The sequence below is a fragment of the Canis lupus genome, chromosome 34 (assembly GCF_003254725.2).
Source record: "Canis lupus dingo isolate Sandy chromosome 34, ASM325472v2, whole genome shotgun sequence".
Taxonomy (NCBI): Eukaryota; Metazoa; Chordata; class Mammalia; order Carnivora; family Canidae; genus Canis; species Canis lupus.
This window is the reverse complement of record NC_064276.1, coordinates 16287099-16305325: the sequence shown is the minus strand read 5'-3', so window position 1 is coordinate 16305325 and position 18227 is coordinate 16287099. Positions and strand designations below refer to the sequence as shown.

General features: G+C 37.6%; 1 protein-coding gene across 2 annotated transcripts in view; it reads left to right on the top strand.

Annotated features, from left to right (window-relative positions):
* Positions 1 to 18227, top strand: part of MCF2L2 (MCF.2 cell line derived transforming sequence-like 2) — a 238246-nt gene that overhangs the window by 59437 nt on the left and 160582 nt on the right. For both annotated transcript variants that reach the window (XM_025451559.1, XM_025451556.3), the window contains one exon: positions 17624 to 17714. Coding sequence is in view for 1 of the 2 variants with exons in the window: in XM_025451556.3 (XP_025307341.1) it covers positions 17624 to 17714 (91 nt within the window). In the remaining variant the exon portion in view is untranslated. The remainder of the gene's footprint in view (positions 1 to 17623; positions 17715 to 18227) is intronic.

Below are 18227 nucleotides of genomic sequence, written 5' to 3'. Positions count from 1 at the left end.
TTTTTTCCTATCTTCAGTATTATTAGGAAGAGGAATTCATTCATATCCGCAATCCCAAAAAGATCTCATTCTTTTCTAGTGACATTACCTATCTTTGCTTCCTGTGCAGACTATCCTAGATTTTCATTTTCAAATATTTAATATATATTTTAGAAAGTTGTGGTTGTTTCTGTGGAGGGAGTGGAGTGCATAAGACTATCTAGGAGCATTTTATACAAATACTTTAAAGAATTGCACTTTATCTTATGTCATTATGTACAGTAGACAAACCAAACAATATATACTTTGTTCATATATTTACTCATTCATGATGGATTGTCAAGCTTACAGAGACTTTATTATTGGTCAGTAACATACCTGCTTCTTTTCCCATTAGAAAAAGGGGGGTGGCAGGAGTGGAATTGAAATATGAAAGCTATATAGAAAAGGGGGTGCCCAGGTGGCTCAGTCCATTGGGCATCTGACTCTTGGTTTTGGCTCAGGTCATGATTTTGGGGTCTTGAGATTGAGCCCTGTGTTGGGTTCTATACTCAATGTGGAGTCTGCCTGTGATACTTTCTCCCCCTTCTCTCCCCTTCTGCTCTCCCCATGCTTGCACACCTATACTCTCTCTCTCTCTCTCTCTCAAGTAAATAATAAATTAAATAAATAAAATTAAAAAAATAAATATAAATACATAAATAAAATCTTTTTTAAAAAGAGAACTATAGAGGAAGGAATATTTGGATGTAGAAAAAGGTCACCACATTCTTTGAGCAGCCTGATGGAGATTTTGGTTGGCTTAGAGGCAGTGGATGCATCTGATAGAGCTAGATGCGCATCTTGCAGGGATGTGCAAAGGAATTCCTTCCTTGTTAAGAAATTGAATGAAGTCATTGACTGTGTTTCTTTCTACTATAAAGAGGAAGCCCTCTAAATATTATCTATTCTGTGAATCAGTAGAGCTGATTCTTAAAGTTTCAGCATTCTGTAATTCTGTATTTTTTTAAATTCCCAAATAACCCAAGATCTTTTGGATTTTTAAAATAAATCTTTAAAATTTTTATATAAATTAGGGAAAATTTAAGTTTCAATCTAAACATTTAAGTTTCTGTCATTAAGCTGCAATGATTATTGATGCATGATCTGTTGTGTTTTTTTTGTGTGTGTGTTTCATTTGTATCTCTACTTGTATTCCCTCCCATCATTATTTTGAAGCAGATATTATATCACTTCATTTGCTTCCATATGCGTTTCTTTTTAAATTAAAAAAATTTTTTTCTTTTTTAGAGAGAGGGACTAGAGAGGAGCAGAGGGTGAGGGGAGAGAGAGAATCTTAAGCAGGCTCCATGCCCAGCTTGGAGCCTGACTCAGGGCTCAATCTCACAACTCTGAGATCATGACCTGAACTGAAATCAAGAGTCAGATGCCTAATTGATTAAGCCACCCAGGCACCCCTCACTGTACATTTCTAAGACTCTTTAAAATATAATACCACCATCACATCACGAACTATATACCCTAATGTCACCAAAGAAGTTAGTCAGTTTTTGTATTTCTCTAAATATATATTTTTTTAAACTTTGATTTGGGATACAACAAAGGGGGTAGGGTGAGTACATTGCCATTTGCTGTTCTATAGATTCTCCCTCTTTCTTTCACCCAAGAGCCTTTCGTGTTTCTCATGCACTGTTTGTTGGCTTTCCTGAGCAGTAGCACACCTGACTCTCCTGCTTGATTTGGGCAGGGAATTGCCATTCTCGTCAAGAGAATAAGAGCATCCCAGTCTCCAGTTCATTTTATTTTATATTTATCTATTTAAAATTTTTTTATTCCAGTAAATTTGGCATACAGTGTTATATTAGTTTCAGGTGTACAATATAATAATTCAACAATTTCATACTTTACTCAGTGCTCATCATGGTAAGTGTACTTTTGATTCCCATCACCTATTTCACCCATCCCCCCACTCACCTCACCTCCAGCCATCCATCAGTTTATTCTCTGTATTTTAAGAGTCTTTTTTTTTTTTAGTCTTTTTTTAAAAGATTTTATTTATTTATTCATGAGAGACAGAGAGAGAGAGAGAGACAGAGACACAGGTAGAACGAGAAGCAGGTTCCATGCAGGGAGCCCGACGTGGGACCCGATCCTGGGTCTCCAGGATCAGGCCCTTGGCTGAAGGTGGCGCTAAACCGCTGAGCCACCCAGGCTGCCCTGTATTTTAAGAGTCTTAATTTTTGGTTTGTCTCTTTTTTTTTCTTTCTTTGTTTTTCTTCAATTCCACGTATGAGTGAAACCACATGGTATTTAACTTAACTTTATGCCCTCTCAGTCTATCCATGTTGTTGCAAATGGCAAGATTCCATTGTTTTTTTAAGGCTGGGTAATATTCCATTATATATATATATTTCTCACCTCTTCTTTATCTATTAATCTGTCAGTGGACACTTGGGTTTGCTTCATAATTTGGTGTATTGTAAATATGCTGCAATAAAGATAGGTGTGCATGTATCTCTTCAAATTAGTGTTTTCATATACTTTGGGCAAATACTCAGTAGTGGAATTACGAGGCCACATGGTAATTCTATTTTTAATTTTTTGAGGAACCCCATACAGTTTTCCACAGTGGCTGTACCAGTTTGCATTCCCACTAACAGTGCACAAGTATTACTTTTTCTCCACATCCTCACCAACACTTGTCATTTCTTGTGTTTTTGATATTTGTCATTGTGACAGGTGTGAGGTGATATCTCATTGTGGTTTTGATTTGCATTTCCCTGATGATGGGTAATGTTGAGCCTCTTTTCTTATGTCTGTTTGGGGGAATGTCTGTTCATGTCTTCTGCCTATTTTTTAATTGGATTATTTGTGGGACTTTTTTTGTGTGTATGTGTGTTGAGTTGCATAAGTTCTTTATATATTTTGGGTATTACCCCCTTACTGGCACTATCATTTGCAAATATCTTCTCCCATTCAGTCATTCAGTGGACAGTCTTTTGGTTTTGTTGATAGTTTCCTTTGCTGTGCAAAAGTTTTTTACTTTGAGTAGTGCCAGTAGTTTAATTTGCTTTTGTTTCCCTTGCCTCGGGAGACATATCTAGAAAAATGTTTCTATGGCTGATGTGAAAGAAATTACTGCCTATGTTTTCTTCTAGGAATTTTATGGGTTTGGGTCTCACATTTAGGTCTTTCAACCATTTTGAATTTATTTTTGTTATGGTGTAAGAAAGTGGCCCAGCTTCATTCTTTTGCATGTGGCTGTCCAGTTTTCCCAGCACCCTTTGTTGAGGGGCTTCTCCCCCCATTGTATATTCTTGCCCCGTTTATCATGGATTGACTGACTATATAATCATGGATTTATTTCTGGACTGTCTGTTCTGTTGATCTGTGTGTCCATTTTTGTGGCAGTACCGTAGTGTTTTGATTACTAAAGCCTTGTACTATATCTTGAAATCTGGGATTGTGATAGCTCTGGCTTTGTTCTTCTTTCTCAAGATTGCTCTGACTATTCGGGGTATATTGTGGTCCTGTACAAATTTTAGGATTATTTGTTCTAGTTCTGTGAAAAATGCTATTGGTATTTTGATAGAGGTTGCATTAAATGTGTGGATTGCTTTGGGTAGTATGGACATTTTAATAATACTGGTTCTTCCAATCCATGAGCATGGAATATCTTCCCATTTGTTTGTGTCTTCTTCATTTTCTTTCATCAGTGTTTTATAGTTTTCAGAGAATAGGTCTTTCACCTTCTTGGTTAAGTTTTTTTCTTAGGTATTTTATTGTTTTGGTGCAGTTGTAAATGTGATTGTTTTCTTACTTTTTCTTTCTGCTACTTCACTGTTAGCATGTAGAAATGCAACAGGTTTTGTGTATTGATTTTGTATCCTGTGATTTTAATTGAATTCACTTATCAGTTCTAGTAGTTTTTTGGTGGTGACTTTAGGGTTTTCTATATATAGTATCATGGCATCTGCAAATAGTGACAGTTGTACTTCTTCCTTACCAATTTGGATACCTCTTATTTCTTTTTCTCGTCTGATTATTGTAGCTAGGACTTCCAGTACAATGTTGTGTAAAAGTAGTGAGAGTGGACATCTTTGTCTTGCTGCTGATCTTAGAGGAAAAGCTGTCAGTTTTTCCCCATTGAGTATGATGTTAGCCGTGGGTTTTTCATATATGGCCTTATTATGTTCAGATATGTTCCTTCTAAACCCACATTGCTAAGAGTTTTTATCATGAATGAATGTTGTACTTTGTCAAACACTTTTTCTGCATCTATTGAAGTGATATGGCTTTAATCTTTTCTCTTATTGATGTGATGTATCATGTTGATCGATTTGGGATTGTTGAACCACCTTTGCACCCCTTTGCACCCCAGAATAAATCCCACTTGATCGTGGGGAATGACTTTTTAAAATATATTGTTGGATTCAATTTGCTAATATTTTTTGGGGGGATGTTTGCATTTGTGTTCACTAGAGATATGTTTTGTAGTTTTTCTTTTTTGTAATGTCTTTATCTGGTTTTGATATCAGGGTAACAATGATGGTCTTATAGAATGAATTTGCCTTCCCTCTCTATTTCTTGGAATAGCTATTAACTCTTCTTTAAATATTTGATAGATGTGACCCGTGAAACCATCTGGTCCTGGATTCTTGTTTGTTTTTTTGGTTACTGATGCCATTTAATTCCTGGTAATCAGTCTGTTCAAATTTCTATTTATTTCTAATTCAGTTGTGGGAGGTTATATGTTTCTAGGAATTTGTCCACCTGTTTTAGGTTGTCCAATTTTTGGCATATAATTTTTCTTTTTTCTTTTTTTTGGGCATATAATTTTTTATAATATTCTCTTATAGTCCTTTGTATTTCTGTGGTGTTGATTGTTATTTCTCCTCTTCCATTCTAATTTTGTTTATTAGAGTCCTCTCTTTCTTCTTTTATTTTTCTTTGATGAGCCTGGCTAAAGATTTATCAATGTTGTTGATTTTTAAAAAAGATTTATTTATTTATCTGAGAGGGAGAGAACATCTGGGAGGGGGAAGGGGCAGAGGGAGAAGGAAAGGAAGATAGAGTGTTTTTAAAGCTGACTTCATGCTAAGCACAGAGCCTGATAACGGGCTCGATCTCACAACCCTGAGATCATGACTTGAGCTGAAACCCAGTCAGAAGCTCAACCTTGTAGCTGTTTTCTTTTCCCTTGCTACTCTTAAAATTCTCTTTATCACTATGTTTTCCATTTTAATTACTATATCTTTGGGTATGGACCTCCTTGGGTTGATTTTGTTGAGGGCTTTCTGTGCCTGTTAGATCTAGATTTCTGTTTTCTTCCCCAGATTTGGGAAGTTTTCAGCTATTATTTCTTCAAATAAATATTCTGTCCCCCTTTCTTTGTCTTCTTCTGGGATCCCTATAATGCAGATGTTATTACGCTTAACTATGTCATCAAGTTCCCTAAGTCTATTTTTATTTTTTATTTATTTTTTCTCTCTCCTATCCAGCTTGATTGCTTTCCATTCCTCTGTCCTCCAGGTGGCTGATCCATTCTTCTACTTCCTCTATTCTATTATTTATTCCATTCAGTGTATTTTTAATTAATTAATTAATTTAAAGATTTTATTTATTTATTCATGAGGGACATAGAGAGAGGCAGAGACATAGGCAGAGGGAGAAGCATGCTCCCTATAGGGAGCACAAATCAAGACTCTATCCCAGAATCCCAGGATCACGCCCTGAACTTTTTTTTTTTTTTACGCCCTGAACTTAAGGCAGACGCTCAACTGCCGAGCCATCCAGGTGTCCCATGTTTTTAATTTTAATTATTGAGTTTTTAATCTCTGATTGGTTCTTTTTAATGTTTTCTGTCTCTTTGTTAAGGGCCTGATTGAGGTCCTCCACTCTTAAGTCCAGTGAGTAGCTTTATGATCATTACTTGAAATTCTCTATCAGACTGATGTGGATGTGTTGTCTAGTTCTATCTGTGAGACAAGTGAGCCTAGGGTCCTTACACTCCAGCATCTTCCCTGGAAGTCTCTTGTCCATTTTAAATAAAGACCTTAGTTTTCCTGCAGAGAAAATGGGAAGCAACTTTCTACTCTTGATGGGGCATCAAAGAATATAGCGAAAAATGAAGTAAGGTGAGTTTCCAGATTTGAGGAGAGAGGGAAGATGTGATAAAGATTCGGATTTTCAAGAAATCAAACTAAATTGTTCTCTATGTGTTCCATTCTTAATTTGAGATTACCTCATAATCTCCCAAACTCTAAATTTATCCACTGAATTTACATCCATGATCCCACAGACTTGAAGTTGCTACACAGACTTAGTCATAGAATGTTAAAGTTGGAAGAAGTACTTGAGATGAGTTTGTGTCAGCCTGCCATTTTACAGATGAAGATGCCAAGAGAATGCTTCTTTACTTCTGACTTAGAAAAAAAAAAAAAGGTTAATCATTCTACCGCCTTTATTAGGAACAACTTTGAGGACTGCCATTCAAAAGAGAATTCCTAAAACTATTTAAGATCATAGAGTAATTCTCAACAAATATAAATGGTGCTAAGAAGTAGTTTGATCTCCAGTAAGAAGCCCCATTAGCAGTATGCCAGTGGATAGTCATATGCTTGGAATTAGGCACTTGAGTTAGGGTTATCAAGTTATCTTGGTTTTTCTGAGACTGTGCATGTTTACGCACTGACACTCCTGTGTCCCTGTTCAGTCCTGGACAAACCGGGATGATTGGCCGCCCTATATTTGACTCTGTTCTTATGACAATGCAGTGAAATTTCAGTTAATTAAAATATTTTTCATACCCAGCTTACTGTAAATGCAAATAAATCATATGAAAATGTATAACATCAAAGCTTAATTAAGAAATAAATACCACATCCACCACAAAACTGTTCCAGTATTCTGTGGTCAGACCATATTTACCTTTATCAAGTACCCATCTATATTTATACTTAGTCATATTTCAGGTTTGACTCATGAAAATTTAGTTATATTTGTTACAGAGGAGTTACTAAGGTTGGAAAATGAAGAACTATAGTGTTTAAACATTTTCCATACCAAGTGGGTATGAATTTTTTGGCATGAGCATGGGTTTCAGAGTCTGCAGACTTTGAATTTAAACTGTGCACATGGTGTATGACTTTGGGTAAGCCATGATTACTTTTCAAACATCTTCAAGGATTAGTTTCCTCATCTATAAAGTACACCTGTTATCAGCATCCTGGTTATGAGAGTGGTTGTGAGGATTATATTAACTAGCATTTAGGTGGATTTGTAGCACACCATAGGACCTTAGTGTTAAAAAGAACAATAGGGGGATCCCTGGGTGGCGCAGCGGTTTGGCACCTGCCTTTGGCCCAGGGCGTGATCCTGGAGACCCGGGATCGACTCCCACGTCGGGCTCCCGGTGCATGGAGCCTGCTTCTCCCTCTGCCTATGTCTCTGCCTCTCTTTCTCTCTCTGTGTGACTATCATAAATAAATAAAAAAATTAAAAAAAAAAAAAAAGAACAATAGGGATGAAATAGCTAAGTGTTTCTTAACGAAATACACTGTCCAGAAACCCCATTTCCTGTGCATTTGATTTAGTTAAGGTTTTGACACTTCTGTTGAACTGAATTGAGCGGAAAAAAACCACAATAATCCCACAGTAGTTGATATTACTGCATATTGTTTAGAATATTTACCTTTCCATACCAAGATAAACTGTGATTTTGACTGTATTCAAAATCATTGTCATGATTTATTATCTCTTCTTTCTGAACTGAGGTCTGTACAGCTGTGTCAGGAAACAGCCTTTTATGTACACAGGTATTTTCCCAGGAGATCCCATCCTATTTGACCAGATGCTCTGTCTCTGGGAATTGATCTGCACAAAGCTAAGAAGAGCCTGTTGTGAGGGGCATTTGCCCTCAGTTTGGCTGGGGAGGCCATACAGGCATCAGCTGCTTAATTCATAGATCAAAGAACAGCTTGTGTTTATGTGCTATATATATATATTTGCTGAGCCTTTCCCAACTCCACCCAGCTGAAGAGCCCCAGATGTTCTCTTAGAACATTATTACTCAAGATTATTTGGTTTAAGGGAAAAAGAAAAGAAAGACACAAGTGACAGCAGAATATGCAAAATAAAACACTATCCAAGCAGATCATCTGTGAGAAAAAAATTGAAGGCAGACAGTGGGATGGGGTTAAGAGCATGAACATTGGTGTCAGAGAGCTCTGAGTTTGAAATCTGGTTTCACTAGTGTGATACCAAGCAAGTTATTTTATTTCTATAAGCCTTTGTTTCTTTTTCTGTAAAGTGGGGATAATTTTTATTGCATAAGGCTAAGTACAATTAAAAAATAAATGTGCCTGAGAAATAATAGGAGCTCAATATACAGTGGCCATTGTTATTTAAAAAAAATTTTTTTATTATTAACATCAGTTTTTTTTTTTTTTTAATTTTTATTTTTATTTATGATAGTCACAGAGAGAGAGAGAGAGGCAGAGACACAGGCAGAGGGAGAAGCAGGCTCTATGCACCGGGAGCCCGACGTGGGATTCGATCCCGGGTCTCCAGGATCGCGCCCTGGGCCAAAGGCAGGCGCCAAACCGCTGCGCCACCCAGGGATCCCAACATCAGTTTGTTTTTGCTCTACTACAGAACAGTTTTGGTCATTCTTGTGTCCCCTTTGATCAGTGCTGGACACATGTTGGGAACTTGACAAGTATGGATCTTTGTTCTTAAATTTTATAATATTCTTCCTTTTTCACAACTTGACTATTTAATTCCTTGGTTTTTAAAACTGAGTTATAATTTACATGTAGTAAAGTAAATAAATCTCAACTGTATAGCTCAATGAATATTTGCTTCATTATACACCATGTAACAACCAGCAAAATTAGAGTGTAAAATATTCCTATGTAGTTTCTTTTTTTTTTTTCCTATGAAGTTTCCTTTCTGCTTCTTTCCTATCAATATCTGCAGCCTTATCTCTTCACTTCTTTACCTCTCTCCCCCAAGAAAACCTCTATTCTCACTTTTATCACCACTGATTAGAAAAATTGCAAACTATTTGGAAGCTGAGTGAATAAACCACAAGGGAAATTAGAAAACTTTTTTTTTTAGTGAGATTTTTTTTTTAATTTTTATTTATTTATGATAGTCACAGAGAGAGAGAGAGGCAGAGACACAGGCAGAGGGAGAAGCAGGCTCCATGCACCAGGAGCCCGACGTGGGATTCGATCCCGGGTCTCCAGGATCGCGCCCTGGGCCAAAGGCAGGCGCCAAACCGCTGCGCCACCCAGGGATCCCTTAAACTGAATAATAACAAAACAGTAAATCAAAATTTAAGTGATATATAGCTTCAGCTATAAATACTTTTATTAGAAAAGAGGAAGGTTTGGGATGCCTGGGTGGCTCAGTGTTTGAATGTCTGCTTTTGGCTCAGAGTGTGATCCCGGGATCCTGGGTTTGAGTCCCACATCGGGTTCCCTGGAGGGAGCCTGCTTTTCTTTCTGCCTATGTTTCTGCCTCTCTCTTGGTGTCTCTCATGAATAAATAAATAAAATATTTTAAAAAATAGAAAAGAGGAAGGTTTGAAGTTAATGATCTGATCTTCCACTTTAAGGAGTTAAAAAAAAAAGAGACTTGCAATTTAACCCAAAGAAAAGAGAAAGAAGGAAGTTGTGAAAGAAATTAAAAGATAAATGAAACAGGAAGCAGAAGAGTAATAGAGTTCCAATTTAATTCCACAGTGATTGGAAATATACCCTGAATGATTGCAGGCATTTAAAATTTGTTGAGATTTGCTTTATGGTATAGGACAATCCGCTATTTTATAAATGTCCTGTGTAACAGGACATTCTTTGAGAAGAATGGGTGTTCTGCAGTTGTTGGATGTTGAATTCTTCAAAGTCAAGTCTATGTCCTTACTGGTTTTTAGTTACTAAGAGAGAAGTCTCTTTGTGGATTTATCTGTTTTTCTATCAGTTTGTTTTAAGATTTTATTTATTTATTCATGAGACAGAGAGAGAGAGAGAGAAGCAGAGACACAGGCAGAGGGAGAAGCAGGCTCTATGCAGGGAGCCTGATGTGGGGCTCGATCCTGGAACTCCGGGATCATGCCCCAATCCGAAGGCAGGCGCTCAACTGCTGAGCCACCCAGGTGTCCCAGTTCTATCAGTTTTTGATTTGTATTTTGCAGCAATGTTACTACATATGTACACCTTTAGGATTGTTATACTCTCCTGATGAACTGACCTTTTTATCTTTGTGAATCACACATCTCTGTCAATATTTCTTGTGTTGAACACTACGTTTTCTAATGTTAATATAGCCACACTGGCTCTTATGATTCGTAATTGCACGGTATACCTTTCACTATCCTTTTTCTTTCTATCTCTGTTCTCATGTTTAAAGTGTAATCACTGTCTCCTGTAATCAGTATTTTCATTCTAACACTACTTGCCTTTTATTTCTTTTTTATTTAAATTCAATTAGCCAACATATAGTACATAATTAGTTTCAGATGTTGTTTTCAGTAATTTTTCATTTGTGTCTAACATCCAATGCTCATCACATCACATGCCCTCCTTAATCCCTATCACCTTGTTACCCCATATCCTCACTCCCCTTCCCTTCAGCAACCCTCAGTTTGGTTTCCCAGAGTTAAGCATCTCTCATGGTTTTCCTTCCTTTTTGGTTTTCCCCCATTTAGTTTCCCCTTTTTCCTTTATGGTCCTTTGTACTATTTCGTATGTTCCACACATGAGTGAAACCATATAATTGTCTTTCTCTGATTGACTTATTTCACTCAGCATAATACCCTCCAGTTCCATCCATGTTGAAGTAAATGGTAGTATTCATCCTTTCTGATGGCTGAGTAATATTCCATTGTATACATATACCAAATCTTCTTTATCCATTTATCTGTTGAAGGACATCTTGACTCCTTCCATCAATAGTTCCTGGGCTATTGTGGATATTGCTGCTATGAACATTGGGGTGCAGGTCCCCCTTTGGATCACTACATGTATATCTTTGGGGTAAATATCCAGTAGTGCAATTGCCAAGTTGTAAGGTAGCTCTATTTTTAACTTTCTGAGGAACCTCCATACTGTTCTCCCAAGTGGCTGCACCAGCTTGCATTCCCACCAACAGTGTAAGAGGGTTCTCCTTTCTCTACATCCTCACCAGCATTTGTTATATCCTGTCTTGTTAATTTTAGCCATTCTGACTGGTGTGAGGTGGTAATTCATTGTGGTTTTGATTTGTATTTCCCTGCTGACAAGTGGTGTTGAGCATTTTTTCATGTGTTTGTTGGCCATTTGTATGTGTTCTTTGGAAAAGTGTCTGTTCATGTCTTCTGCCCATTTTCTTGATTGGATTATTTTTTCTTCGGTGTTGAGTTTGATAAGTTCTTTATAGATCTTGGATACTATCCCTATATCTGATATGTAGTTCTGTATCTATATCTGATATGTCATTTGCAAATATCTTCTCCTATTATGTAGGTTGCCTTTTAGTTTTGTTGATTGTTCCCTTTGCTGTGCAGAAGCTTTTTATTGTGATGAAGTCCCAATAGTTCATTTTTGCCTTTTTTCCCTTGCCTTTAGAGATGTGTCTAGCAAGAAGTTGCCATGGCTGCAGTTAAAAAGGTTGCTGTCTGTGACCTCCTCTAGGATTTTGATGGTTTCCTGTCTCACATTTAGGTTTTTCATTCATTTTGAGTTTATCTAGATATATGGTATGAGGAAATGGTCCAGTTTCATTCTTCTACATGTGGCTGTCCAATTTTCCCAACACCATTTATTGAAGAGACTGTCTTTTTTTCCATTGGGTAGTCTTTTCTGTTTTGTTGAAGGTTAGTTGACCAGAGTTGAGAATTTCTGGATTCTCTGTTCTGTTCCATTGATCGTTGTTTTCTGTTTTCGTGCTAGTGCCATGTTGTCTTGATGACCATAGCTTTGTAATATAGCTTGAAATCAGGCATTGTGATGCCCCCAGCTTTGGTTTTCTTTTTTAACATTCCTCTTAAATGCAGTAGTATAGACCATTTCTACCTAACGTGATCATCAAGACTGGTTTGGTTTAAATCTACCATCTTGCTGTTTGTACCATTTGTGACTTATTTTTTATTTCCCCTTTCCTTCCTTTCTGCTCTGGCTGCCGTAACAAAATACAGACTGGATGGCCAAAACAACAAAATCTGCTTCTTACGAGATGCCTGGGCGGTGTAGTCGATTGATTTCAGCTCAAGTCCTGGTCTCAGGGTTGTGAGATTGAGTCTCCACTTGGCCTCCACACTAAGCAGGGAGTCTGCTTGAGTTTCTCTCTTTCCTCTCTCTTTCTTCCCTCCACCCCCTGTACTCTCTCAAATTAAAAAAAAAAAATCTATAAAAAATTTTTTATTTTCTCACAATTCTGGAGGCCAGAAGTCCAAGATCAAGGTTTTGTCTGATTCTGTTTCTAGTGAAGGCTCTCTCTTCCTGGTTGCAGATGCCTGTGTTCTCACGTGGCAGAGCAAGAGCTCTGCTATCTCTTCTTCCTCTTAGAAGGGCACTAATCCTTTCAAATTAGGACCCCACCTTTATGACCTTATTTAACCTTTATTAACTCCTTGCAGGCTATTTCTCTAATTACAGTCACATTTTGAGTTAGAACTGCAACATACAAATTTTGAAAGGACACATTCAGTCTATGCTACCTGCTTTCTTTTGAATTATATAAATATTTTTCAGTATTGAATTATATAAATATTATTCAGTATTTCATTTAATCTCTTCAATTGGAGTTTTTAAAAAATATTTTATTTATTTATTCATGAGAGAGACAAAGATATAGGCAGAGATGTAGGCAGAGGGAGAAGCTCCCCACAGGGAGCCTGGTGCAGGACTTGATTGCAGGACCCTGGGATTGTGACCTGAGCCAAAGGCAGAGGCTCAACCACTGAGCTGCCCAGGCATCCCTCCTCAATTGGATTTTAAGCAGTGGTTTCCCTAGAGTTATAGTATGTAACCTTTTACATATATAAGGTATTTAATAATATTGAAGTTATTTCTTTCTCTTTTAGTAGTCATTAATCTTTTCATGAAATAAAAAACACGGTTGATAGTATTTACCCACACATGTAATGTTCACAGCACGCTTCACTGCTTTTGCAGATTCAGGTTACTGTGGGGGATCATTTCCTTTCAGGGACATTTGTTAGTCTATTAACAAGAATGAAAAACCACCACTTCAAATGAAAGCCTCTTCTAGTATTTGCTCACTATGGAAGGTCTTAACTCTCTCTGGAGTTTGTTTATTTAGCTTTCTTTATCTTCAGAGTTCTCTGATGTCTTTAAGGACAAACATGAGCTTTTAATTTAATCAATTTGTTGTTGCTGTTGCATCAACTGCTTTATGGACACCGTAATTTCATACTGCATCCTATTAGATGTCAATAAACCTCAATGTTACAATCAATGTTGGGCAATAAAGAAAACTAAACTCTTCAGCATTCATTGTGCAGCTCCTGACCTCTGCCCAGCCAACTTCTATTAAGGTTTTTATTTTTATTTATTTATTTTTAAAAATATTTTATTTATTTATTCATGAGAGACCCAGAGAGAGAGAGAGAAAGGTAGAGGGAGAAGCAGGCTTCATGCATGAAGCCTGATGCGGGACTCGATCCCGGGACCCCAGGATCATGCCCTGGGCCAAAGGCAGGCGCTAAACCGCTGAGCCATCCAGGGATCCCCCATTAAGGTTTTTAAAAATGTTTTTATTCAAATTTCAGTTAGTTAACATACAGTATAATATTAGTTTCAGGTGTACAGTACAGTGATTCATCACTTACATACCTCCCCTGGTGCTCATCTGAAGTGCACTCCTTAATCTCCATCACCTATTTCCTTCCTCTCCCTCCCTCTGGTAACCATCAGTTTGTTCTCTGTGGTTAAGAGTCTGCTTCCTGGTTTGTCTCTCTCTCTTTTTCTCCTTTACTCACTTGTTTTGTTTCTTAAATTCTACATATGAGTGCAATCAAGTGGTATTTGTTTTTCTCTTACTGACTTTGACTACTCTCTAGTAGTTTTTGTTTTTGTTTTTGTTTTTAATATAAGAAGTCTTCCTAATCAGCAGCCAAATCTTCCTTTCAGGCTATTTATTTTTCTTTCTTTCATGCTTCCAACTTTATTCAGCCTAGAGAACATCCTTTAATATTTCTTGAAGTGAATGCCTACTGGCAATAAGTTCTCTCAACTTAACTGTCTGGAAACATCCTTATTTCACCTTCATTTTTAAAAATGAATTTTTAATTGGTATAGAATACTAAATGGGTCGTTTTTTCAGGTTACTACCTAAAAGATAACATTCCATTGGATTGTACCTTCCATAGTTTCTGTTGAAAAGTCAGTGAAGGGTAGGGGGATGGGCTGACTGAGTGGTAAACACTCAGGAGGGCACTTAATGGGATGAGCACTAGGTGTTATACTATATGTTGGCAAATCAAATTTAAATAAAAAAAATTTCTTTAAAAGTCAGTGAAAAAAATTGTTTTAATGTTAATTTTTTGGATGTGTCTTTTTTTCACTGGTTGCTTTTAGAGGTTTCTCCTTATCTTTAATTTTCAGCCACTTGGCTCTGGTATGCCTGGTTGAAGTTTTCTTTGTTATTTATCCTGCTTGGTATTAGAAGAGCTGCTTGAATCTGTGATTTGATGTCTTTGATCAGATATGGAAAATTCTTCATTGTTATTTTTAAAAATCTTGTTTCTGTAACATACTCTCTCGTTTCTCCTTCTAGAACTCTGTTCATGTACCATATCTTTTTAACATTCTGTCCTTTCCATTTCCCCCCTTTATGTTTTTCAGTTTGAATATTTTCAACTCACATGTTTTCAGTTTCACCTATCTTGTCTTCTGCTGTGTTCAGTCTGCTATTAAATCCACTGAGTTCTTAATTTCAGATATTGGTGTTTTATAATTCTAGGAGTTTCACTTGATTCTTTATTGTAGTTTCTAATTCTCTGATGAAATAATGTGTCTTTTAATCCATTTTGTCTACCCTTTCCTCTTTTTCTTTTAACATACTGATCATAATTATTTTAAAGTTTTATTTGCCGAAACCAGGAATATCTTTGAGTCTATAGTTATTGACTATTTTATCTCTTAATTATTGTTTTCTTTTTTGCATTTCTTTTATTTCCTTTTTAAAAAAAATATTTTATTTATTTGAGAGTGAGAGTGAGAGAGAGCACAAGTAGGAGGCAGGGAGAAGGAGAAGCAGGCTCCTCACTGAGCAGGAAGCCCAAGGTGAAACTCTATCCCAGGACCCTGGAATCATGACCTGAGTCAAAGGCAAATGCTTAATTGACTGAGCCACCCAGGCACCCCTTGCTTTTTTGCATTTCTATTAATTTTTGATTTTATGTTGGATATTGTAGATGATATGTTGTAAAGGCTTATCTACTGACAAAGAGTATTGAGTTTTGGTCTGGTAGGAAATTAAATTACTGGTAGATCACTTTGATCTTTTTGAGGCTTGCTTTTGGGTTTTCTTAGGGCAAGTCCATTTCTGCTTGGTCTTTATTCCTAGAGTATAGCCTTAATCCTGTGGTAATTCCTATGATGTTTCATTTATCCTAGAGTATTGCTTTTCTAGAATTTCACCTGAAGGCCTAGGGTGCTTATCAAAGTCTGTCTATTCTGGGTGGGCCCAATGCCAACTGCCTTTCTTTCCCTAGAACTATGCAAACTTTATAACTTTTTATCAGTTTTCACATGTGTAGTTGCTGTTCTCTGTCAGCCTCCTGGACTCTTGCCTGAAATATTGCGGCCTGGGCATTGGCCAAGCATTAAAGGAGAATTTCCATGAAGATTTCTGGAGTTCCCTCTCTGGCGTTCCCTCTCCACAGTTACTCTCCTCAACTTCTGGTGACTTTTGCTTCCATAATCCCCAGGCTATGCTTCTTTTATCCAGTGAGACCACTGCTCCTTATACTGTGGCCTGGGAAATGTTCCCAGTAGAAGAACCTGGATTTTTGTGGAATTGTGATAATGGCTTGGCCCAATAGTGCCTGCTTCAGATCAGCTATTAGTGTTTGCTTAGATCTTCCACCTTATCCATATAAGGCACTTGTTAGGATAAAGTTCATCTTTTACCCAAAATTAGAGAGGTATTAAGGGTTTACTAAAGGCCATCTACTTTTCATGTACTTGATTTCTTTTTATTGCCATGAGAAACACATATGAAATAATCATAATATTAATATAGGTACAGTGTATATGCACCAAGTGCCAGGCATTGTTTTGAGCCTTTTATATATTTATGTTATACATACTCATTTAATCCTCACATCAACCATATACATAGGTACTATTTTTTTTTAAAGATTTATTTATTTATTCATTCATGATAGACATAGAGAGAGAGAGGCAGAGACACAGGCAGAGGGAGAAGCAGGCTCCACGCTGGGAGCCCGATGCGGGACCCAATCCCGGGACCCCAGGATCGCGCCCTGGGCCAAAGGCAGGCGCTAAACCGCTGAGCCACTCAGGGATCCCCCATAGGTACTATTTTTGTTCTTACTTTACAAATTGGAAATCTTAGAAACTATAGAGCTTAAGTAACTCTACCTCCCACCCCCATACACAGTATATAAATGGTGGAATTCATGCTTAAAACCTAGGCAACTGGGGTTCAGAATTCATGCTTTTAACAACTTCATTATTGGTAGTATTGTTTTCATTTTATGGATAAGGAAACTGGGCTTTAGGGAGGGTAGGTGTTTTCCCCAGTGCCACAGTGCTAGTAAGTGGCAGCACTATGATTGAGTCACTAGAGTCCAAAGCCCTTGCTTTTCCTGTATATCATAGTTTCTCCCAAAAAGAGAAAGAAGAAAAATATTTTCATTTTTGGGGTTTTAGTTTAGAAGAATTTTGTGGGGACTTAGGAAGGGGTCAAACAGCTTTCATTCTTAATGAATATAATATCTTCTTGTGCATATAATTTTTTTTGATTTTTTATTCATTTATGATAGTCACAGAGAGAGAGAGAGAGAGAGAGAGAGGGGCAGAGACATAGGCAGAGGGAGAAGCAGGCTCCATGCACCGGGAGCCTGATGTGGGATTCGATCCCGGATCTCCAGGATCGCGCCCTGGGCCAAAGGCAGGCGCCAAACCGCTGCGCCACCCAGGGATCCCTTGTGCATATAATTTAATGGCTGTTTATAACCAGGCATTGGAAGAGGGTTGTTTTCCCATAGACATGTGTTATTTTTGAACACTTCTAGGATTGACTCCTATGGAAGCATATTGATAGCTTTGCATACACTGGAACATGTGATGCCTAACTGACATGTGCCTTTTCCTCTCGGTATGAACATATGCACTCCTTGGGTATTTCAGACACTTGCCAACCATAAACAAAACCCTTGAGAGGGTGTGAGACACCAAGTATTTCTGTTTTGTTAAGGCTGCCAGGCTGAGATAAGGAGAGGAAGTTGATTCTTTTGTCAGGGAAGTCAGACCAGTATTTCCCTTGTACCATGTGGCATGTTTACCCATGAGCCTGAAGTACCAGAGCCTGTAGAATGTACTGGTGAGGGAGCCACCCAGAACCCATGTGTCTCACCTGGTCTCTAATACCAACCACTCTTTTTTTGCAGTGTGGAGGCTGCCAGCATTGGATTCATCATTGTTATTGACCGACGAAGGGACAAGTGGAGCTCCATAAAAGCATCATTGACACGAATAGCTGTAAATATTCATTGCTGTTATTATAGAAAGTAATTGAAATTGTTCAACTATTTCATATCAAAATCACAGGTAAAGGGAAATTATTTTATGCTAGATTTTGGGAAGGTCTTTGTAGCAGAGGCTGTTGTGTCATGTCCATATCGCCTCTGCTACCTGCATGGCACTGCAGACAATTCCTGAGCATGTCAAAAACTTCCTGAATCTACCTTAATTGACCTCTCTGGTCACTAAAGAGGGGCAGGTAGTGAGTGCTGGGAAGTTAATGCCCTTGGAGTGACCAACTATTGAGTTATAGCAGTTGGTGGATGAATACCCCAGTTCCATATCCCTCAGTGGGACAATTCTGAGATATGTACCACACAGTATTTCATTTTTTTAAAGAATTACTTTGAAGATATTAGTCTCTTTATTCTTTTATTTTTAAAGATTTCATTTATTTATTCATGAGAGACAGAAAGAGAGAGAGAGAGAGAGAGAGAGAGAGAGAGAGGCAGAGAAACAGGTGGAGGGAGA